The 23,381-nt window shown below is 48.7% G+C and overlaps 2 protein-coding genes across 9 annotated transcripts in view; both read right to left on the bottom strand.

Annotated features, from left to right (window-relative positions):
* The window catches only part of DPP3 (dipeptidyl peptidase 3), a 29,057-nt gene extending 17,710 nt beyond the window's left edge, over positions 1-11,347 (bottom strand). Inside the window, exons 1-3 of one of the 5 annotated variants that reach the window (XM_074336734.1) lie at positions 10,748-10,853; positions 9,942-10,073; positions 9,248-9,522 (exon numbers count right to left, since the gene is read on the bottom strand). In XM_074336734.1, coding sequence (XP_074192835.1) covers positions 9,248-9,517 — 270 coding nt within the window. In that variant the 5' untranslated portion in view covers positions 9,518-9,522; positions 9,942-10,073; positions 10,748-10,853. Of the gene's footprint in view, positions 1-9,247; positions 9,526-9,941; positions 10,076-10,382; positions 10,525-10,747 lie in introns of those variants that run through there. The other 4 variants (XM_019737801.2, XM_019737800.2, XM_074336735.1 and 1 more) reach the window with 4 other exon arrangements.
* A 2,386-nt stretch (positions 11,348-13,733) lies between these two features.
* On the bottom strand, positions 13,734-23,117 carry PELI3 (pellino E3 ubiquitin protein ligase family member 3). Of its 4 annotated transcripts, none has more exons than XM_019737805.2 (8): positions 22,945-23,117; positions 21,688-21,840; positions 21,039-21,110; positions 18,898-19,027; positions 18,218-18,319; positions 17,264-17,458; positions 16,759-16,947; positions 14,405-15,408 (listed from the first exon to the last, which is right to left on the bottom strand). In XM_019737805.2, the coding sequence occupies exons 2-8, from the start codon at positions 21,837-21,839 to the stop codon at positions 14,839-14,841; spliced, it is 1,410 nt and encodes a 469-aa protein (XP_019593364.1). In that variant the 5' UTR covers position 21,840; positions 22,945-23,117; the 3' UTR covers positions 14,405-14,838. The 4 variants fall into 4 exon arrangements, with proteins under 4 accessions (XP_019593365.1, XP_019593364.1, XP_019593366.1 ...); XM_074336736.1 differs by lacking the exon at positions 22,945-23,117 and adding an exon at positions 22,695-22,827 and having other exon boundaries at positions 14,694-15,408; XM_019737806.2 differs by lacking the exon at positions 21,039-21,110 and having other exon boundaries at positions 13,734-15,408; positions 22,945-23,076.
* Positions 23,118-23,381: the final 264 nt, after the last annotated feature.

Here is a 23,381-nt window from a genome sequence, read left to right as displayed (position 1 = left end):
AGATGAAGACTGCATCACAATGATATCACTGAGCCCCCAAATCTAGCCATGCCTGGAGCCTCCCCTGACCCTGTACTCCTCAACTGTGTAAGCCAATAACTCTCTCTTTTTAAAAAAATACTTTATTTTTTAGAGTAGTGGTAGGTTCATGGCAAAATGGAGCAGCAGGTACAGAGATCTCCCGGGTACCCCCTTCCTCCACACAAGCACAGCCTCCCCCACTGTCACCATCCCTACTAGAGTACATTTGTTACAGCTGACGAACCTACACTGACACATTATCACACGAAGACCACAGATGACATTAGGGCTCACTCTTGGTGGTGTACATTCTGTGGGTTTGGACAGACCTATGACATCTAGCCACCATTATGTACGATACATTATTCTATCACGTAGTTTCACTGCCATAAATAAAAATCGTCTGTCCTCAAAATCAAAACGCCTGGCAACCACTCATCTTTTTACTGTCTCCACAGTTCTGCCTTTTTCAGAATATCATATAGTTGGAATCACACAGTAGGTAGCATTTTTAGATTGCTTTCTTTCACTTACTAACCTGTTTCCCCCAAAATAAGACCTAGCCAGAACATCAGCTCTAATGCGTCTTTTGAAGCAAAAATTAATGTAAGACCCTGTATTATATTATACTACATTATATTATATATTACATTATATACCCAGTCTTACAGTAAAATAAGATCGGTCTTACATTAATTTTTGCTCCAAAAGGTACATTAGAGCTGATTTTCCGGCTAGCTCTTATTTTGGGGGAAACACAGTAATATGCATTTAACTTGCTCCATGTCTTTTCATGGCTTAAGAGCTCATTTCTTCCCCCACCCCTTTTCCCACCTCCCCCCGCCACCGCTCCAGTTCAAGCCGTTGTTTCTCTGTCTAGTTGTGTCGGTGGGTTGCCAGTGGTTGGCCAGCAGCTCACAGTAGCACACAGGAGCCCACGACAGCTCACGCTGACCTCTGGCTGCTCACAGCAGCCCAGCTCCAGGGAGAGCTATTGTTCACAATCTTAGCCGTAGAGGGCACAGATCACTGGCCTATGTGGGAATTGAACTGGCGACCTCGGCATTAGGAGCACAGTACTCCAACCGCCTGAGCCACCAGGCCAGCTCTCATTTCTTTTTAACAATGAATAATATTCCATTGTCTGGATGTACCACAGTCGATTGATTCAACTACTGAAGGCCAGCTTAGTTGCTTCCACATTTTGGTAATTACGAATATAGCTGCTAAAACATCCGTGTGCATGTTTATGGATGGACCTAAGTTTTCACCTCCTTTCAAGTTTTAACCTTGGTAAATACCAAGGAGCGTGATTGCTGGATTATATGGTAAGAGTATGTTTAGTTTTTAAGAAGCTGCCAAACTCTTGTCCACAGTGGCTGTACAATTTTGCCTTCCCACCAGTAATGAAAGAGAGTTCCTGTTGTTCCACATCCTTGCCAACATTTGATGTTGTCAGTGTTTTAGATGTTGGCCAATCTAATGTGTATGTAGAGGTATCTCATTATTTTTTAAATTTGAAATTCCCTAATGAAATATGATGTGTAGCATCTTTTCATATGCTCATTTACCATCTGTATATCTTCTCTGGTGAAATAATCTGTTAAGGTCTTTGGCCCATTTTTTAATTGGGCTGTTTGTTTGCTTATTGTTGAGTTTTAAGAGTTCTATATATTTTGGATAATAATCCTTTGTCAAACATATCTTTTGCAAATATTTTTTCCCAGTCTGTGGCTTGTCTTTTCATTCTCTTGACAGTGTCTTTCACAGAGCAGAAATTTTTAATTTCAATGAAGCCCAGCTTATCAATTATTTATTTCAAGGATCGTACTCTCTGGTGTATCTAAAAAGTTATCTCCAAGGTCATCTAGAGTGCCTCTTTTGTTATCTTCTAGTTTTGCATTTAAGTCTGTGATCCACTTTGAATTAATTTTTGTGAAGAATGTAGAATCTCTGTCTAGATTCATTTTTTGCATGTGGATGTCCATTTGTTCCACCATCATTTGCCTAAAAGACTATTTCTGCTCCATGGTATTCCCTTTGCTCATTTTGTCAAAGATCAGTTGATTATATTTATGAGTCTATTTCTGGGCTCTCTATTCTGTTCCATTGGTCTATTTGTCTATTCTTTTGCCAATACCATAATTACTTGATTACTGTACATTTACGGTAAGTCTTGAAGTCGAGTAGTGCCAATTTTGTTCTTCTTCACTATTGTGTTGGCTATTCTCCATAAAAACTTTAGAATCAGCTTGTCGATACCCACTAAATAACTTGCTGGAATTTTGATTGGGATTGCATTGATTCTATAGATCAAGTAGGGAAGAACTGACATCTTGACAATATTGAGTCTTCCTATCCATGAACATGGAATATCTCTACATTTATTTAGTTCTTCAATATATTGCATCAGTTTTATAGTTTTCCTCAGATAGGTCTTGCACATATTTTATTGAACTTATAACTAAGTATTCTTTTTTATTGTAAATGGTATTGTGTTTTTAATTTCAAATTCTACTTGTTCATTGATGGTATATAAAAAGGCAATTGACTTTTGTATATTAACTTTGCATCCTGTAACCTTGTTGTAAACACCTATTAGTTCCAGGAGCTTTGCTGTCAATTTTTTCAGAGTTTTCTACATAGATGAACATGTTATCTACAACAAAGCTGGTTTTATATCTTTCTTCTCAATCTGATACTTTTATTTCCTTTTCTTGCCTTATTGCATTAGCTAGGACTTCCAATACAATGTTGAAAAGCAGTGGTGAGAAAGAACATCCTTGCCTCGTTCCTGATCTTAGTGGGAAAGCTTTGAGTTGTCACTATTAAATACCGTGTTTCCCCGAAAATAAGACATAGCTGGACCATCAGCTCTACTGCGTCTTTTGGAGAAAAAATTAATATAATTTCGGGACATATTAATTTTTGCTCCAAAGGACGCATTAGAGCTGATGGTCCAGCTACATCTTATTTTTGGAGAAACATGGTATGATATTTGCTGTAGGTCTTTTGTAGATGGTCTTTGTTGAGGAAATTCCCTTCTATTCCTAATTTACTGAGAGTTTTTGTCATGAATATTGGATTTCATCTTATGCTTTTTTCTGCCCCTACTGATATAATCATATGATTTTTCTTCTTATGCAAAGGATTACATTGACTGATTTTCAAATGTCGAACCAGATTTGCAAACCCAGGATAAATCCTACTTGGTCATGGCGTGTAACTCTTTTTACACAGTGTTGGATTTGATTTGTTAATGTTTTGTTCAGGATTTTTGCATCCATGTCTGTAAGAGATATTGGCCTGTAGTTTTCTTGTAATGTCTTTGTCTGGTTTTGGTATTAGGGTAATTCTGGCCTCCCTGAATGAGTTAAAAAGTATTCCCTCTGATTCTCTCTTCTGGAAGAAATTATAGAGAAGTGGTATAATGTTCTTAGATGTTTAGTAGAATTCACCAATGAACCCATATGAGCCTAGTGTTTTCTGTCTGGGAAGGTTACTAATTCAATTTTTTAATGCCCATGGGATCTGTAGCAATGTCCCTTCTTTCATTTCTGACATTAATGGTTTGTGACCCTCTTTTTTCTTAGACAGACTAGCTAGAAGCTTAGCTACTGTTACTGTCTAAATGCTTGTGTCCACCCCTTCCAAATTCATATGTTGAAACCTAACCCCCAAAGTGATGATATTAGAAGGTGGAGCACTTGGTAGGTGATTAGGTCATGAGGGCAGAGCCCTCATCATTGGAATTAGTGCCCTTATAAAGGAGACCCAAGACAGTTAGCTTACCCATTTCACCATTTGAGGACATAGTAAGAAGTCAGGAGTCTGCAACCTGGATGGAAGAGGGCTTTCACTAGAACCCAAACATGCTGGCAACCTGAACTTGGACTTTCAGCCTCCAGAACTCTGAGAAATAAATTTCTGTTGTTTATAAGCCACTCAGTCTGTGGTATTTTGTTATTACAGCCCAGAAAGACTAAGACATCAATTTTACTGATCTTTCCAAAGAATAAGCTTTGGGTTTCATTGATTTTCTCTGTTGATTTCTTATTTTCAATTTTATTGATTTCTACTCTAATTTTTATTATTTCTTTTGTTCTGCTTACTTTGGATTTAATTTGCTCTTGTGACTTCTTGTTTCCTAAAGTGGAAACTTAGATGATTTATTTTAGCTCTTTCTTATTTTTTAATATATGCATTCAACGCTATAAATTTCCCACTAAGCACTGCTTTTGCTGAATCCCACAAATTTTGATAAGTTGTTTTTACTTTCATTTAGTTCAAAATATTTTTAAATTTCTCTTGAGATTTCTTCTTTGATCCATGTGTTACTTAGAAGTGTGTTGTTAAATCTTCAAGTATTTGGGGGATAATCCAACTATTTTTCTGTTAATTGATTTCTAGTTTAATTTCATTTTGATCTGAGAGCAGACATTGTATTATTTCTACTCTTTTAAATTTGTTCAGATGTGTTTTATGGCCCAGAATGGGGTCTGTCTTGGTGAATGTCCCATGTGAGCTTGAGAAGAATCTCTACTGTGCTGTTGTTGAAGTAGTTTATATATATTATATTCAGTTGATTGATGTGTTCTTGAGTTCAACTGTCTTACCGATTTTCTGCCTGCTGGATCTAACTATGGAGGTATGATTAAAAAAAAAACAAAAAAACGGTGAATGTCTACATAAAAAGTAAAAGACATATTGCCATTAATCCCGCTCAAAATACTCCCCCTCACTTCGAACACATTTATCCCATTGTTCTTGCCACTTTCTGAAGCAGTTCTGGGAAGTCCTCTTTCATGAGTGTCTTTAGTGGCACTGTCATGGCTGCCTCAATGTCCTGAATTAATTCAAAACATTTACCTTTCATGGTCATTTTGACTTTGGGGAAGAGCCAGAAGTCGCATGGTGTCAGATCTATCTGGTGAATAAGGTAGATGAGGACACCCCATAATTTTTTTATTTTATAGAAATTGCCGCACCAGAAGCAATGTGTGACAGAGCGTTGTCATGATGGAGGATGAAACCATCTGCCCATTTCATGTTAATGCATTACTCATGATCCATGATTTATGGCACACTTTAAAACACACTTACTCTCAACTGTAGCTTACACCCAACTGATTGCACAGAACAAGTTGAAACTTGTCACACACTGTTACTAAGGTTCGACACGCCACTTCCCACATTGAAGATCCCAGCCTTTCTGTTGGATGGCACTTGGCAGCAGCATTCACCATAGTTTCTGATCACACTCATATTTCTGAAAGAAGGGTGTTAAAATCTTGAACTATAATAGCAGATTCGTCTATTTCTCCTTGCAGTTCTACCAGTTTTTGCCTCACATATTTTGATGTTCTGTTGTTGAACACATACACGTTAAAGACTGTTATGTCTTCTTGGAGAACTGACCCTTTTATCGTTGTTATGTTCCTCCTCATCCTTGATAACTTTCCAGGCCCTTAAGTTTGCTCTTTCCAAAATTAATATAGCAACTCCCACTTTCTTTTGATTACTATCGGTACAGGATATCCTCCATTCCTTTTAATCTATAGGTGTCTTTATATTTAAAGTGGGTTTCCTGTCAACAATATACAGTTGGGTCTTGCTTTTTGATCCACTCTGACAATCTCTCTTTTAATTGGTACATTTAGACCACTGACATTCAACGTAATTACTAATACGGTTCTATTAATACCTAACATATTTGTTATTATTTTCTATTTGTTGTCCTTTCTTTGTCTTCCATTCTTTTTCTGCCTTTTGTGGTTTTTAACTGAATCTTGCGTATGATTCCATTTTCTCTCCTTTCTTAGCATACCAGTTGTACTTCCTTTTTTACGTTTTAGTGGTTGCCCTAGAATTAATGATATACATTTACAACTAATCCAAGTCCACTTTCAAATAACTCTATACTGTTTAGTGGGTAGTGTGAGCACCTTATAATAACAAAATAATTCTAATTCCTGCCTCCCCTCACCTGTGTCATTGCTGTCATTTATCTCACTTATAGATAAGCATACATAAGTTTTATTTATATACATATATTATTGAACACATTGTTGCTATTATTTTGAACAAACTGCATTCTCTGAGATCAATTCAAAATTTAAAAAAATAAGTTTGTATTTCACCTTCACTAACTCCTTTTCTAATGCTTTTCCTACATCTCCAATATAGAGCTGAGTTTTTAACCTATATCATTTTCCTTCCTAATGGATTTCTTTTAACATTTTCTGCAAAGCAGGTCTACCAGCAACACACTTTTTCAATTTCTGTTAGTCTGAGAAAGTCTATTTCTCCTTCACTTTTGAAGGATAACTTCACAAGTACAGAATTCTTTCTAGGTTGGGGATTTTTCTTTCAGCACTTAAAATATTTCAACCCACTCTCTTCCTGCTTGCGTGGTTTCTGAGAAGTTGGATGTAATTCTTATCTTTGCTCATGTACAGGTAAGTTTTTTTTCTTTTCCTTTGGCTTCTTTCAAGACTTTTTATTTATCTTTGATTTCTTGTAGTTTGAAAATTATATGCCTCAGTGAAGGGGTATTCTTTTGCATTTAGGAAAAAAAAAAAGTTGGCGTTTTCTGAGCTTCCCAAATCTGTGGTTTGATATTTGACATTAATTTGGGGAAATTCTCAGTCATTATTGTTCCAGATATTTCTTCTGTTTCTCTCTTTCTTTTCCTTCTGGTGTTCCCATTACATACATGTTACACCTCTTATAATTGTCCCACAGTTCTTGGATAGACACGTTTTTTCCCCCATCTTTTTTCTCTTTGCTTTTCAGTTTTGGAGGTTTCTATTGAGATATGCTCAAGCTCAGAGATTCTTTCTGAGTCAAGTCTTTCTGAGTCAAGTTTCTTTCTTGAAACTGTGCCAAGTCTACTGATAAGCCCATCAAAGGCATTCTTCATTTCTGTTACAGTGTTTATGACCTCTAGCATTTTTGGTTCTTTCTTAGAATTTCCATCTCTGCTTACGTTGCCCACCTATCCTTTCATGTTGTCTACTGTATCCATTGGAGCTCTTAACATATTAATCATAGTTATTTTAACTCCTGGTCTAGTAAATCCAACATCCTTGCCGTACCTGAGTCTGGTTCTGATGTTTGCTCTGCCTCTTCAAACCATGCTTTTTGCCTTTTAGTATGTATTGTAATTTTTTTCTTCACAGCCAGATATGATATACTGGCTAAAAGGAACTGCTGCTGTAAATAGGCCTCTAGTAATGCGGTGGTAAGGTATGGGGGCAGGGGAAGCGTTCTACAGTCCCACGATTAAGTCTCAGTCTTTAGTGAGCCTTTGCCTCTGGCCTGAGAACTTCTCAGTCCCATGATCCAGCCTCACCCGTAGGTGGGACAGAATGGCTTGAGTGGGCTAGAGTTGGCTGTTTCCCTTCACCTAGGTCAGTTAGGTTCTGATCAAACTCTAGTACATTAGGTTCTCATTAAATAGCTTCTCCTGACGGTAGATCACGTTAATATGAACAGAATGTTCAAGCATACTTCAAAACTGGTTCCTTTTCTGCGCCCCCTGCTGGAAGCACAACGGGCTTTATCTCTGAAACTTGTGAGAACCAGGAAATATCCCCAAAAGTGTGGGGAAATAAGACTGGGTTCCCCTGGAATTTTTAAAACTCAGAGTTATCTACACTGAGCCTACAGCAACTCGTCGTTAACAGCTCAGGTCTTCCTATCCCAGCACTGGTTCCAGTAGAGGTTCCTGCTCATAAAGTTTTGCTCAGGTAAGTTGTGATTCTCTGTACTGCCTGTTTCTCTGCAATTTGGGTACAGCAGTTTGCCCTGTGACCTCACTTCTCTTAAGGATCTAAGAAGAGTTGTCGATTTTTCAGTTTGCTCAGCTTTTTACTTGTTGTTTGGACAGACTGGCAACTTCTAAGCCCTTTCCTTACATGTCGGACCAGGCACTGGAAGTTATGAGTTTTTTACATTTAAGCCAATTTGAGGTGGGTTTCTGCTACCGACAAACAAAAGAATCCTTCTGAAAACAGTAATACTTGCGTAGCACTTTTCCATTTATAAACACTTCAGCTTTTAGCATTTTTAAAGAGGAAATCAAGGTCCAGAGATGGGATGTGAATACACAAAGTTCAAAAAAGGTAGAAGAAACAGCCTGGGCCTCAGCTCAGAGATAAGCAATCCAATCCCTTTATTTTACATATAGAAAGATAGGCCATATTCTCATACATTCTTGGTGAAGCTTTTTCAGAAGATTTAACAACACCAATTAAGTGTAAATGTACAGAGCCTTTGACCCAACAATTATCCTTCTAGAAATAGATCCTACTCACACACGTGCACAAGTATGCTCATTGTAGTGCTATTTGTAAGAACCAGGAACAAAAGAAAAAAATAATAAAAAACAAAACCAAAAAAAAGGAAGAAGAAATTTTTAAAAAGAACTGGGAACAATTAAATGTCCAGCAATAAAGAAAAGATTAATTTTAGCGTACACTGCGTGGGAATGCTTCACAGCCAATAAAAAGGAATGAGGTGAACCAATATGTACCCCAAAGAGGTTCTCCAAGACATGGCGTTCAGTGAAAAAAGCAGGACTGAAAAAGGACTCATAGGAACATGGAGAACGTGACTGCATTTATGCAAAAGAGAAAATAAGGAACTGACACATGCACGCATGGAGGTATAGAATACAGACAGAGGGCTGAAAAGGCTGCATGCCCACCATCTTCAGTGGTTACCTCTGAGAAGGGCATGAGAATGAAATGATCTCCACCTATTGTTTTCTGTCCTTCTGCATTGTTGTAATGCATTATGAATGCATTCCTGTATTACTTGGCCAACAGACCCACAAACAAACAATGACCAGGGGACAGGGAATATTCTGCCCAGCAACACAAAACATGGTAAAGGAAGACGTGGTTCAGGAAATAGACCTCTGGCCTCATTCCTCTACCGTCTCTGAATCTATCTCCACAGCTGTTTCCTTTACTCAAAGCCCTCGTTATAATCACGGCAGCCACCATTTATCTTGGAGTCGGGTCACCACAACCCTAAGAGGTAGAGATTACCCTCATGCATATTTTGCAGATCAGAAGACTGAAGCTCCGGGAGGGGAGGTTCCAGTATTTGTAATTTTTGGTTTAATCCAAAGAGAGAGAAAGAATTTTGTAACCCAGCTTCCTGGTTCCTCACACCCAGAAACCACTCAAGAAATTCATGTTGGCCTGAGAGAACTGACCTGATACTCCTCCTCGGTCAGGCCTTCAGCCAGGGCATGCTGGCGCAGCTGGTCGGGGTCCTGGGCACGAAAGAGGCGGCTGAGCAGGGCATAGATGTAGGGGGCCTCAGGGGAGGTCTGCAACAGCACAGCCAGGCCTCCATACCAGGCAGCCCGTGATAGGTGGTGGGCATAGAGGCGCTCTGTGGGTGACAGCAGGCGAAAGGCCTCGCGGCAGTCCAGGCTAGACACGCCGATGTCATTGGGCAGGATGTACTGGGTGTCCGCCATGGGCCCTGCTGAGAACCATCACCATCACCATCACCATCATCATGGCCATTATTTACCCTACATGGCCATCATTTACCCCACACCAACCGCATACCTGGCTCTGCACTCTCATGAGCTCATGTAATCCTCCCAAAAGCCCATGAGGGGTACCATTGTGCCCATTAACCAGATATGCTAACTGAGGCTCAGAGATCAGGTGACTCACCCAAGGAGATGACAAAATACATTGGTGGGCCATATTTGGCCTGTGGCCCCTCAACCTAAAAGATGGAATCCAACTAACTAGTCTTACGGATGGGCAAACTGAAGCCCAGTAAGGCTAGGAGCTTTGCCTAATAAAACAAGGGAAGGGTCAGAAGCAGAGACCTGCATCTCCAGACTCCCAGCCCAGGTCCCGCTCTGGCTCCCCACCTCTTTCTCTGACCTACTAGCCTCCTCTTCAGAATTCTCCTGCAGGTTCTTCAATTCCACGCACCACCGTGAGTGGTCACAAGGGTAGATTCCCAGGCTACCAGCTGCAAGACCAAGGTTCCAATCCTCACTCAGCCCCAGACTCCTATTATAAAATCAAGTTGTTTCACTTTTCTGCACCTTAGTTTCTGCCTCTGTAAAATGGGGGTGATAATCCCAATCTCACCAGGTGGGTGTGCATGTGCAAATTAGATGAGGTCACACCGGATGGAACGTACCTACAGCAGTAAATGATTTTCCTCCTGCTCTTTTCCTCCTACTGTTCCCAGGATCTGTCCCACTCTTATCCCTATAACTGCCTTTGTGTCTGCCCTCATCCTCCGGCCCTCTCCCTGTGCTCGGGGGCCGGGGCAGCTACAGAGCCACAGAAGTTCAGAAGTGGAAGAAAACTCACTTTACAAATAGGAAGGCTGAGGCTTAGTGAGACCAAGCAACTTAACAAAGGTCTCACGGTCCCGGTGGGTACTACGGGTCTCCCAACCCAGGGCATTCTCCACACCGTCCTCCCTTACTGGGAATGTGTTTCCAGTATCCCCCGCCACTCCCGAGGCTCCGCCCCAACAGCATAATCCCCCGGGTTCTGAAAGGGGTGTTAACCCTTTGCTGCCCGCGAAGCATTCCTTAACCTCGGGGCCGCGATGACTCTAGAAGGGGTACTAGATGGGGGGCAGAAAGGAAATGGTCTTGCGCTCGGTCCAGACTCGCCCGGTCCCCGAGGAGGACATACTGTGACCCTGAAACCCAACCGCCGTGCCTCACCTGCAGCAGCTGCTCCGATCGCAAACTCACTTCCTGCTTCCGGCTCCCCCATTCATTGGGGCTCCTCTAACTCCTCCCCCACCGGCCAATTGTCCGGCCTCGGGGCCCGAATGGGCGTCGGTTCCAGCCAATAGGCGCGCCGAAGCGAGCTCCGCCGGTCCGCCTGCTCCCCGCTTCCAGGCGCCACTGGTTCGCTTGCGGTATGGCCCTTACAGCCTTGGCCTTTTGTCCACTGGCAGCGGTCGCCTGGGGGCGGGAACCTGCGTGGCCGGCCTGGCCGCGGCCTAGTCCCGGCAGACAGGGCTGACAAGGTGCCCTGAGTCCCGGCGGGGTGGCATGGGTGTCATGGACAGAGTACCACAATTTCCCTCCACATACACACCCACGACCCCGCTCTCCTTTGGGGGTTTTCCCAGTCGCCCGACTTCAGTTTTGCAGGTGGGAACCCGCGCAACGGGAATGATGTGTCTCCCACTTCCTCACTGGATTCAAGAGCCAGGAGGTGGAGACTCTTTGGAGACCGCAAAACGATCTGTGCTGGGAATCGAGGATACAGGCGAACGGACTCCTGTCGGGGCTGATGGTTCCACCCGTGCCTGCACCACCACCAAATCACCACGGGCTGCGGGGGCGGGGGCGGGGTGGGGTGGGGAGGAAAGGAAGTGGGACTTGGCGGCAGCCGCTAAACATCTCTGAGCCTCAGTGTTTTTCAGCACAAAGAGGCGAGGGGCCTGGCAGTTTCTTAGTGCTTATCGGGTGCCTAATGGATGAGAAAGACGCCTGACATCCAGAAAGGCTGCGCAGGGCAGAAACAGGCCGGAGGTCCACCCTTGAAAGTTTGGATGGTCTCCCAGGACGGCCTGGGTGGGGCACGGCATGTAAAAGTGCCAGGCGCCCAGCCAGGCCATTGTGAGAGTCCCAAGTCAGAGTGGGGGGCGGAGTCAGGCCATCTAAAGTCGAATCAGGCCTCCACGTCCTACTGGCTGTGCGTCCTTGGATGGGTCACTTTACCTGAGTCTTGGCTTTCTGAGCAGAAAAACGGGGTTAATAATTGTCTCCACTCCCAGGGATGTTGTAGGCTTGAATGAAGTGTTGACTGGGCAGTGCTGCCCCCTAGTGTTGTCCAGAGAGGGGTGCGGGGATAAGGGGATACCTGAAATCCACACACCCTCCTTGCCAGCCTTTGCCACTCCTGCATCTAGACCCAGAGCAGCATCTGCCCACCATGAGCGCGTTTTTCATTCACAAAGGTTCCCAAGCCCTGCTTGGCTCAACAGTGCTATTATTAGCTCTGCTGATGATTATCATTACAGGGAAGAGCTCAATAAATTGGTCTGTCCTTAGGAAAGTCACCCCTCTTCCTGTGCCTCGACTTTCGTTGTCTTTAAATTGAGTATAAAGTCTTCCCTGACTTGGGTGAAGTTGAAATGGACACCAGTAAAGGAGGCAGTGCTGTCCACGGCCACCAGTGGGCAGCTCAGGCCAGCAAGATCCCAGTACTCCTGGGAGCCCCATCCAAGCTGCATTTTTATGATTACAGCTAATCTGGGCCTTACTGTGGTCCTGTGCTAGTAGCTTGACATGTAGGATCTCGTTTTATTATTGCAAAAACCCTGAGATAGGCTATCACCACTCTACCCATTGTACAGATGGGGAAATTGAGGCTAATAAGTTCATCGACTTCCATAACACCACCCAGCATGTCCTCAGGTGTCCTTGAACTAGGGTCTAGACTTCCTCAGACTTTCCACCACACTGTTCCCTCCACCTGCCCCAACACACACACACATACACGGTATCACATGGAGCAGTCCACTCACTACAGTCATGGCCCTGGCTGTTCCCCATGGGAATGAAGAAGTAGGTGAGGAAATAATATTACTAAGTACCTACTGTGTTACAGGTATCCTCCATAATTCACAACCACCTGGTGACAGGACTATTATTCCATTTAACAGCTGAGAACACTGAGGCTCCAGGAGCCAGAAAGGGACAGAGCTGGGCCAAGACCAGGGCAGTCTGACTCCCTCCACAACCACCTAAGTTCTCCCTGGGGTGGTGCCTGTGCCTTCTCATCTCTCTTGTGGAGTCTGAGGTTCCCTCCTAGAAATGGGATGGAATGTTCCTGTCTGGTTCCAAACCAGGTCAGAAGAGAGAACCACTGGGAAGAGTTGGATTGCTGGTGCTCTGAGTGTGTGTACATGTGTGTAGGAGTTGCCATGCTCCCACACCCTCCCCAGGACCCCCAACTCGGCTCCCCCACTGTGGCAGTGTGATGCTCTGCTCTGGAAGCAAGAATCTGATCACATCCTCCTCTCACTACTGACAGGTGCCCTCTCAACAGCCCCAGGTCTGGTCTCTGTAGCCCCAACCAGTTGTGTGGCCTGGGGCAGATCCCTCCCCTAGGAATCTGTACTCCCTAAGGCAGCTGTCTTCCACTGGGGGTGTTGCCCAGGTCAGGCTTGTATTCAGAGCCTCTTCAGATTTTTATGTCTCCAGAACCTCGACCTTTCTTCCTAGCCCGCTCCCCCTAGAAATGGTCTGAGGGCAACTGAGCAGCACCCCGAGCTCACCTTGACTCTCAGGGGAGGAAACACGTAGCCAAGATGAATAGGGATTCAATTCAGACTTGGCCTCCATGGCAACCAAGGCCCACCAGGCCCCAGCCCAACATCTCCACACTTGGCTCTTTGGTCATCAAGCATTTTTCCTGCCACACCTTTGCCCACACTGTTCCCCTTATCTAGGCTGCCCTCCCAACTCCTCCCATTCATTCAAGGAAAGCAGCACAGTGTGATGGAGAAGAGGGCCGTCTCCAAGGCTAGGCAGGCAGCCGTAGATGTGAACCTGGCTTGGTCACTTTCTAGCTGTGTGGCTTGCAGCATGTGCCTATTCTCCCCATAAACAGAAATGGTAACACGTCCCTCCCTGGTTTCCCGTGAGGAGTAAATAACCAAACCTCCGAGAAGCAGAGCCTGGTGCCTGGTGAGTGCTCAATGAATGTGGTTATTATTACCATTAGCACAGTGCAGGGCACATGGTGGGCATTCAGGAATGGTGACCCTTGTGTCACAGCCAATGCTCTGGAACCGCGAGTCCTGTCCCCTCCTTGGTTCCTCACTGTCCAAAATGAGGTTCTGAATCCTCTATCCAGCATTTTCCCCATCAGCACAGCCCCAACCTCTGGCTCCAGACTCCTTCCTGTTCCCCTGCAGCCCCTGCTCCGGCCACTCTGAATCCCTCACTCAGTTCCCACTTACTTACCTCAGAGCCTGTGCTCCACCGCTCCCTTCTGCCTACTGCATCCTCCCCTTCCCGTGGGGGGTTCCAATGTAGCCATTTAGCTGAGCTCCTATGCCACCTCCTCAGTGAAGCCTCCCTCACGTTTCCACCCGCCAGTAAGGCCTGCTCCATAGCCACTAATTCTGATCCTGGCACGTAGGAAGCTGTGTTGTCAGTCAGTAATTTGGTCTGTCGTCCACTAAACTGTGAACTCTACCAGGCAGGGAACCAGATGTGATTGTCTCAGTGTCCCCAGAGCCCCCTCGGCATGGAATCCAGCCCATAAGTGGGTATCAACAGATGCCGGCCCCAGGTTTCCACCCACCTGTCATTCACTAGGGCTGGAGGCATTGCACACATGCGGGACACATGGGATTGGTGAGGGCAGCTGAGTAGCAAGATTTATAGAGGAACCCAGGGCAGCAGCAGGGTGAATGTCTAGAACTGGGTTGGCAGGCTCAGGGTATAGCCAGCCTAAGCTGGGGGTCAGGGGCCTATGGCCCTTTCATTCCCCCAGGGGCACAGTGTAGGCGGCATGATGTGAAATGCCCCAAGAAGGGCCAGGGCATGGGGGTGGGCTTCCCTCCATCAGCCCGGGACAGAGCCCCATCATTTGACTTGGGTAAGGATCTTGGGGACCCCCTTGGGGACCATAGTTAAAAGGGGAGGGGCACAGCCCATCCAACAAGTCCATCTGGTGTAGCTATGTGCCAGCAGTTAGAGTCCCACATGCAGAGCTCCCTCTGGGCTGCAGGAAGTGGGGGACCTAGGTGGGCAGGCGGGCGCAGGAGCAGGGGTCCCCAGGCAGCTTAGTCCAGTGGCCCCTGGAAAATGAGGCGGACGCAGCCATGCTCACCGGTGAGCCAGGCCCCACAAAAGGGGCAGGCGGCATGGAAAGCGTGGGTGCCATGGGGCAGTGGTGTCTGGGCCCAGTAGCGGGCAGTCTTCTCGGAGCAGACATGGCCGCAGGGTGCAAAGGCGTGGCTGGGCGGCCCAGGGTCCAGGCAGAGGCCGGCCTCCTGACCGAGCCACAAGGGCACATAGGGCCCCACGAGGCGGCAGAGAGGACACTCTCGCTCCTGGGGACCCCGCTCTCGCCGGCAGCCCCAACCGTGGTAGCCATGGACGTGGCCGCAACGAACATAGACCCAGGGCTGCTGCTTGTCTGGTGCCGTGCGGCCACGGGCCGGACTGGGGAAGGCCAGGGTGCTGAGGCCCACAGGGCACTGGGGCCGCGCCGCGTTCGCCTCCTGCCGCTGGGCCTCCAGCTGCTTCAGCGTGGGTGCCCGCAGCAGCCCCGCCGGTGTGCGCCACAGCAGCGTAGCCCCACATAGGTCGATGAGGGAGCCATCCTGCAGCACGTTGGACTCGTTTTCCACCTGCCAGGGGAGCAGAAGGGCCTTACTGCCCAAGAGGCCCCCAAACCCCTGCCACCAGGCAGTCATCTATCCCACTGAACCTCCCTGGAGAGGGCACTCTGGACCACCACCAGGGTGGGCTGGGGAGAGGGGGGAGTGGCTGGGACAGAGGAAGGGAAAGGACCGGGGCAGTGGAGGGAGACAGGAGGACAAGAAGCCATGAGGGAGAGCAGGCAGGTGCTCCCAGGCACACAGGGTCCCTCACGTTCAGTGGGACATGGGCCTTGGTCACCTCATCTGACAAATCAGGAGGTCTAGACCCAAATGAAGATTTTCTCAAATGTTTTCCCAGGCTCTTCCCTAATGGCAGAGGCAGGAAACTCTCCCGTCTGAAACACTGGCTCTTAGCCCAAAGCAGCTGTCCTAAGGGCTGTGGTTAAGGCACGGACACTGGAGCTAGACTGCCTGGGTGTGAATTCTGGCCTCACCATTTACTAACTCTGTGTCCCTGCTCGAGTAACTCTACCTCTTTGTGTCTTAATTTCCTTATCCGCCAGATAGATTCCACTTCCCTGTATGTCAAGTGGTTCTCATGAATCAAGCAATGTAAACACCTAGAATGTGTCTGGAATTTAGTTGGTACTCAACAAATGTATGCTAGTGAAACATTCACGTACATAATTTTTAAAAATAATTTCCCCCCCAAATCTCCCAGGATAAGCGATGCTCTGGAAATATAAGCCATGATTTTCCTTGTGGTTTTGCATCTCCTTGTGAGACCCACTCACACCCAGGAAGAGGTCTGCAGAGCCCATCTGAGGAGCTTGGCCACGTGACTTTAGGCAAACTGCTACCTCTGTCTAGGACCCTCTCCCAGCTCCCAACATTAGTTCTCTGATCTATACCACGGGGAGCATTTACTGTCACCTACGTCAGAACTACTCCATGGTCCCTTTCCCACTGGGAGAGGATAATAAAACTAAACCCGTCTGAATGTGACAGACGTGTTACAAACTGCCAACACTTTAGGCTAAAAACTGCTCACACATGGGCCAAGTGTCACCCTCATAAGAGGGTGCAATTTTTTAAGTTGCTGGCATCCTCTGAGCCACTTGGTACTGCAGTGTATTTGCGTGTGCTCCACTTCCCATCACCCCATGGACCTCCAACAGTATGTGGGTGATCCTTGGGGATGCTGGTTGGGTCCCCTCTGTGGAGCAAGTGGCATGTGCCCCCAGAGGGAGCCTGTTGGGGCTCCCTTGTGCAGGAGGACTGGAGATCATCTCCTGGGTTGGGCAGGGGGATGGGCAGATTGGGAGGGCCCCGGGAAGGATCACAGGGTGGAGGGTAGAGAGGGAGCAGGCCACCTACCAGCTTCCCCCGCTGCTGTGCTGAGCGGCTGTCCCTCAGAGTATACACGTTCCCACAGACCGAGATCTCCCGCCAGACACCTGGGGCTGAATCCTCAGAGAAGCCGCCCGCTGGGTGCATCACCAGGACCCCATTGGTGGTTAAGCCATCCATCAGGCCGTCAGGGGTCCGCCATTTGGCCGCCCGCTCCTGGGACCACATGTGGGATGAGATCACATCCCCAAGTAGTCCCCAGCAGGCCATGAGCCAGGGGTACTGCCCCTCTACCCTCAAGGTCAGAGGTGGCCTAGAGAGGACTGGAATTGGCGCTGGCTGACTTTGGGCATCACCTGACCTCTCTGAGTCTCACTTTGCTCATTTGCTAAGTGGGGCTGCTAATCCCTGCGTAGGTCACGGTTATGATTACTGTGGGCCAGTCCATCACCCCAGGACGCTGCCCCTCCCCAGCCTACCCCTCAGCTCACTCTCAGATGAAGCGCTGCTCCCTGCCTGGGGGCTCACTCACTCCAAGGAAGATGTTGCTGGAGGCATCGAAGCCAGCGGCGTAGATGCGGGCAGTATAAGGCGGCCGGCGGTCACAGAGGATGCGGCAGGCGTAGCGGGAGATGGTGCTCTGGGCAGAGGGGCCCTCAGCCGTCCCTCCTCCAGGGGATGTGTCTGTTACCACAAAGTCGATCATGTTCTCTGTGGAGCGGCCGATCTGTGAGGAAGAGGAGGGCAAGTACAGGAATGCTGTGGTCACAGGTCAGTCCCACAGGCTTCCCACCCCCGGTTCCCGGCAGCTGCTCAGTGTGCGAGGTCACCAAACATAAGGGGGCAGTCCCATCCCAACACCCCGGGGGACTCTGAGTTCAATCAAGAGGACTGGGCCTTCTCCTTCAGCTCCCTCTGGGGAGCACTCCACTCAATAAAAACTAGTAGGTTTGCTGATTGAACAGTGGAAGGCTGATACCCGTGGGCTGAGAGTGCACACATATTAGCAGCAAATAGTGAATTTTCAGTAAGAGTTTACGCTATGCCAGGCACCATGCTAAGTATTTTGTGTGCAGTATCTCAGTTAATCTTCCCAAAAATTCCATGGCGTGGGTGCTTTTATGGGCTCCACCTGAGAGATGAGAAAACCAAGGCCTGGAGAGGTTAGGTGACTCTTGCCCAAAGTCACCCAGATAGTCAGCGATGGAGCTGGGATCTGAACCCCTAAACTGTATGACCTCTTGAAGCTGGGGAGTCTATCTTGGGTTTGAATCTTGATATAGCCACTGACTTGCTGTGTGACTCTGGGAAGTCAATAGCCCTCTCTGGGCTGTCCCGCTTCCACATCTGAAGAGTGGCCGACTGCACTGAGACCCCTGAAGCACCTTCCCCAAGGCCTTCAGGCCTCCAGCCTCATCCTGAAAGGCCTATAGAGCTGAGCATTGAGGCCAGTGGCCAGGAAACCTATGGAGGGGCCCAAGCATACCTGGAACATGTCTGTGTCACTGTCATGTGTGTACTCGACTATGACTGAGTGGCTCCGGGACAGTGTGTATGAGATGCTGTGTTGTCCACGGTTACTCAGTGCCTGGTGGGGAGAAAGGAGAAGTCACTTCTCAGGACACGAGGCCATGAGAAGTGTGAGCCTCCGATCCAGAAGCTGGGGCCCAAGGCTAGGGGCCACTCCCCAGGAAGGAGGTTCCACCCTTTGCAGAGGGTGTACTGTGCAGCTGGCACTTTATACAGGTTTTCCTGCTTGCTCCCTACAACCACCTGCTTGCTTCCTATTTTACAGTTGAGGAAACCACACCTCAGAGAGGAGAAGAACCTGGTCTAAAGTCACAAAGCTGGAAACAGCACAGCCCGAATTCTAACCCAAAGGCTTTTCTTTTTCCATTGCTATGGGACTGTCACATCCCCTCTCTGAGCCTTGGCTGCCTCTAAAATGATCCTGGCCATTTCCATCCAATGGATGGGGTCTGGTGGTCAAGGAAATGCTTTGCAAACTGTAAATGACTGCATACTGCAAAGGCTCTCCCATCAGCACCATTTGTCTGGCAGCCCAACGGGCAGTGAGTAAAGCTACAGTGGGCTCCCCTCACCCCAGTGGGGCTTGGGTAGGGAGGGCAGGACCAGTGCCCAGGTCTGCTGGGACAAGCTGCTTGCCTTGGAGACGAGCGGTGTGGAGATGTGATGCATGACGTCTGGCTTCACTCCGTTGGCATGTGGCCGGCGGCTCAGTGCCAGGCGACTTCGCCGGCGGCCCTTGTCCCCACTTGCCAGACACCCATTGTAGCTGTGGATGTGGGGGTTAAGAAGAAAGGGTTGCAGGGAGAGAGAGAAAAAGTGAGCCTCTGAGACACTAGGAGGAACTGCCAACTTCTGGGCAGACCCTACCTTGATAAACAAGCCCTAGAACAACCCGACACCAAAAGACCCTACTATATTAAATCATTGCCTTTAGGGAGCCGGCTGGGGGTCAGAACATCTCCAAAAGGACTTTTATTCAATTAACCAGTGTTTCCTGGATGACTGAGCCATGCCTGGCCAGGTGCTGGGTACTGAGGTGGCGTGGGTGATGCAGCACAGGTCAGTTCTGTGCTGGGGGAGAGGGGTCCTCAGGTTTTCAAGGAACCTGGGCACCACCTGCCACGACCCAGGCACAAACCAAAGGCACTACATGCCCAGAGGCAGGAGAAGGGAACTCTGGCCCTAGGATCGGGTTTTTAGGACAGGGAACACCTATACTGAAGAACTGGAAAGGAGTCACCTTTAGCAAACTGCCATTTATTACACCACAAGTACTACTAAAAACCAGAATGAAATAAAAAAATAGACCCACAATGCCATGACCTTCATATATCCATACACATCAAATCTCTACCTTCCTTTCCAGCTCTTGTTCCGAAGATAATGGTGGGGTGAGTCACAGCCTTGATTGCTGCCATGTACTGGAGGCTCCTGTGTTCCTGGTGCTTCACGTTACTAATTACCTAATGGAATCTGTGCAATGTCCTGCCAGGCAAGTATCTTTCTTCCCATTTTACGGATGAGGAAAATTGAGGCTCAGGGAGGTAAAATGACTTGCCTGAGGTCCTAGGCTAGTAAGTGAAAAAGTCTAGATTTGAACTCGGGTCTGTCTGACTCCAGCCTCTCTTGTAAAAGCCCTTGTGGAGGGAGGACTCATCCCGAGCAAAGGCCCCGAGGCTGGCAGAGTTCGGTGTGACAGGTGGTGAAGTGCCGTAGGGGAAGATGAAGTTGGTGGAAATTCCCTGACCATCCGGCTCCAGAGTCAGGACTTTATTCTGTAAACTGTGGGGAGCCATGGAAGGCTCGCAGCAGGAGTGACAGAACGAATAGGTGCTAAATACAGCCACAGACCACTCGAATCAGAGTCTTCTCACGAGCTTGTTAAAAAAACAGATCCGTGGCCCCACCCATGGACATTCTGATTCCCTAGTTTTGGGATGGTCCCGTCACTGGGTACTTTCAGTGCACTCTCCAGGTGGCCCTGATGCACAGTCGGTGTGGGGCTTCACTGCTCTGCAGAGAACCACCGGCTGTCCAAAGGGCCTGACCCTATGTCTGCATTCTCCCCTGTCATGGCCTCACCCCCAGCTGCAAAGCCAGCCACATCTTTGGGACAGTGAGCAGGTGCTAGTCTTATACAAGCACCCCTGAGATGGGTATCACTCTCGCCCTTGTAAGCTCTTCTCACATATGGGGGTGGAGCAGTTCAGGACACAGGCTGGGGATCAGATGGGCCTGGATGAAATCCTGGCTCTTCCACCCATCACATGACCTCTGTAAAATGGGGCAATTGATCAGGACCTACGTTATGGGTTCATTGTGAGAACTAAACGAGATAAAGCATTTAAAATGGTTGGCACAGAGTTAGGCATATATGCAACAAGCCCTCTACAAATGTTAGCTTTTTTTTTTTTTCGTAAAAGGCACATGACATGTACATGTCAACAAACAGTAGCCATTATTTCTACATAATCTTCATAATGATAAGATAGCTTATCAGATGTTTTCTTCAGGACAGATAGAAAAGAGGCGAAAAGGATATATGGATTGGGGAGGAAGAGGGATCTGTGCCTGGGGGATGAACTAAGTGGGTTGTGCAGGGATCCTGGTCAGGCAGAGACCAGGAAGGGAGGAGGTCTACTCAGCCACCAACTCATGGCTCTTCCTCTCTCCTCAGTTTTCTCATCTGTAGCATGAGGGTCAGCTGTGGTTTAGTGAAAGTGCACTAGACCTAGAGTAAGAAAGACCTGGGTCCAAATCCCAGCCCTGCCACTTACCAGCTGTGTGCCCTTGGACCAGTCACTTCCCCTCTCTGAGCCTCGGTTTCCTCACCTCCTTCCTCACAGCATCTTGGTGAAGATTGAAATGAAACAATGTCCATGAAAGGGCTTGGCACAGGCCTGCCTCCCAGAACACTTGATATGTGCCAGGCACTGTTCTATGTGCTTTACGGAAATCACCTCATTCATTCCTTCTGACAACCCTCTGAGGTATTATTATCATCATCCCTATTTGTAAAAGGGGAAAACGGAAGCACAGGGAAGTTAAGCAACTTGCAGAGGCAGGATTTGAACCAAGCAACTTTGCTGGAAAACCAGAGTTCTTCACTTCAGACCACACACACACACACACACACACACACACACACACACACACATGCGGTGCTTTATGAAAGGCAGCAGTGTTACTTTTTTCTGATCAGAAACTTAGGTGGGCAGTTTAAAGTTGTTTCAGTAATTTATGAAAAATGGGGAGATAAAAGAACAATTATGAATTAAGGTGGGTTTGGTCAACTCTGTCTCTCAGATGGGAAGGTAAAGAGGGACAAACAGCAGAAGGTCGTGGGTAGGGAGAACTGGGACCCTGGGTCTGGTTGCCCTGTGGGGGTGCCTGGTGCCCCATCACACCTGGACCAAGGATGCTCACCCCAGGACGATGAGTTCGCCATACTTGATGGGCTCCTCGCCTGGCTGTGCATCGTCACCGGGAGAAGAGAAGACACAAGAGCCCTGGCTCCCAGGGTGCTGGAGGTCTGAGGTTCTGGGGGATCCTACTTCAGGGTTTCCTTCCAGCACCATTCTAGGCAAAATGGGAGAGGAGAAAAAGGATTTTGCAGCCTCCCATCCCAACCCCCCTCAATGCCAGCTCTGGCCTGCTGCAGGGCCACCTAGGCTAAGGCCAGAGTGACCTTTCACTGCCTCTGTTGCTATGGCAACCATTTCACCTCTGCCTCTACTAAACTGCCAGGGTTGCTGGGATACCAGGGGAGGGAGTTGATGGGTTTGATGGAAATAAGAGGGAAAAAATCCACACAGAGGGTCAGAAAATTTGGTGGGGCCAGAGGGATGGACCAACTTGGGGTGGCCAGAGGTTTCTTTTTGGCCAGGACCCTTACTCCTTATCTTAGACTCAGTTCTTGGGTTTAGCTCTCAGCCCTAGGACCACTGAGTAACTCCTCTGTCCAGTTCTTGGAATCTGTCTGTCCATCTTAATCTTTCTGCACCTTTGAAGGTCTGTCTGGGCCTCTGTCTGTCTGTCTCTTCTCAATGACTCTGTTCTCCTGGCTCTGTCCTTTTCACCATCTCTCTTCCCACCCTCTTCTCCATCTCTGCCTGTCTGGCCACCTCCACCTCCCTATCCATCTGCCTCAGTCTCCCCGTTTTGGCCTCGCTTGCGGGTAGGCCTCTGGACCCCTCCTGGGTGCGCGCCCCCTTCCTCCCTCAGGTGTCTGTCTGCAGTCCCCGGGCCGACCGGGTTTCTGGAGGCCTGTGGGGGCGGCGCACCCCCCTCCAGCTCCGGTTGCAGCAGAGCCCGTCTCCGCAGGAAGCCTGCTTGGAAAACATCCCCGCGCAGGAGGGACTGCGCTGGGGCAGGCCCGCGCCCCGCGCACAGGGCAGGCACAATGACAGCCCAGCGCATACGCAGATACACACCCGGCGGCCCCGCCACACAAACACGCGCGTGCACGCACACAGTCCCGCACACCCCGAGCCCCGCGGGCAGTGCCAGGACTGGCGCAGAGCCCACCCTGGCCCCGCGACCTCCGGCGCGAGCGCGCAAACTGCCACAGACGCCCGCCCTCGGACCCACACCCCTGCCACCCCCAGACACGCAAACACACACCCCGCGCCGGTCAGGACCCGCCCGGCGCAGCCCCCGCCCCTTCCGCCCCGGCGGCCTTACCTGGCCGCGTTCCGGGACCCGCTTGGCGCCTCTGTCTCCGCGCCTTGCCCCTGCTCGGGCCCGGGGCCGCTGCGGCGGGATCGGCCCGGCCCGCCGCGGCTCTGTGCTGCCTCGTCACAGGGACACCCGGGGCCGGGGGAGGGGGACGGGCGCGAACCGCCACGCTCCGCCCCCTGCCCTATGCCCCGCCCACTAGATCCCGCCTCCAGGAGAGCCCCGCCCACACGAGACCCCGCCCCTTGCGGGGAAGCTTAGAGCTCGTCCTCGGAGCCCCGCCCCTTCCCGGGGACCACGCCCCTATCCTGGCTCCTCCCCCGGTCCTGAAAGCCCCTCCCACCACTGGCTCGGGAATTCCCTCCGCCACCGTCGCCCTTTCAGCGACCCCTGGCTAACCCAGTCTGGGCTCCTCAGACAACCACCTCACCCTCATTTCTGGG

Source organism: Rhinolophus sinicus, linkage group LG06 (genome assembly GCF_036562045.2).
Source record: "Rhinolophus sinicus isolate RSC01 linkage group LG06, ASM3656204v1, whole genome shotgun sequence".
Classification (NCBI taxonomy): domain Eukaryota; kingdom Metazoa; phylum Chordata; class Mammalia; order Chiroptera; family Rhinolophidae; genus Rhinolophus; species Rhinolophus sinicus.
The sequence above is the reverse complement of the archived record's forward strand: the minus strand, read 5'-3'. Positions and strand labels throughout refer to the sequence as shown.

Excerpts from the sequence above, each read along its gene's own strand:
- PELI3 (XM_019737805.2), bottom strand. The coding sequence starts at position 21,839 with ATGGTGCTGGAAGGAAACCCTGAAGTAGGATCCCCCAGAACCTCAGAC. Across the intron at positions 17,459-18,217 it reads GTGACACAGACATGTTCCAG|ATCGGCCGCTCCACAGAGAA; the intron begins GTATGCTTGGGC and ends TCTTCCTCACAG. Across the intron at positions 16,948-17,263 it reads CCAGCAACATCTTCCTTGGA|GAGCGGGCGGCCAAATGGCG; the intron begins GTGAGTGAGCCC and ends ATGTGGTCCCAG.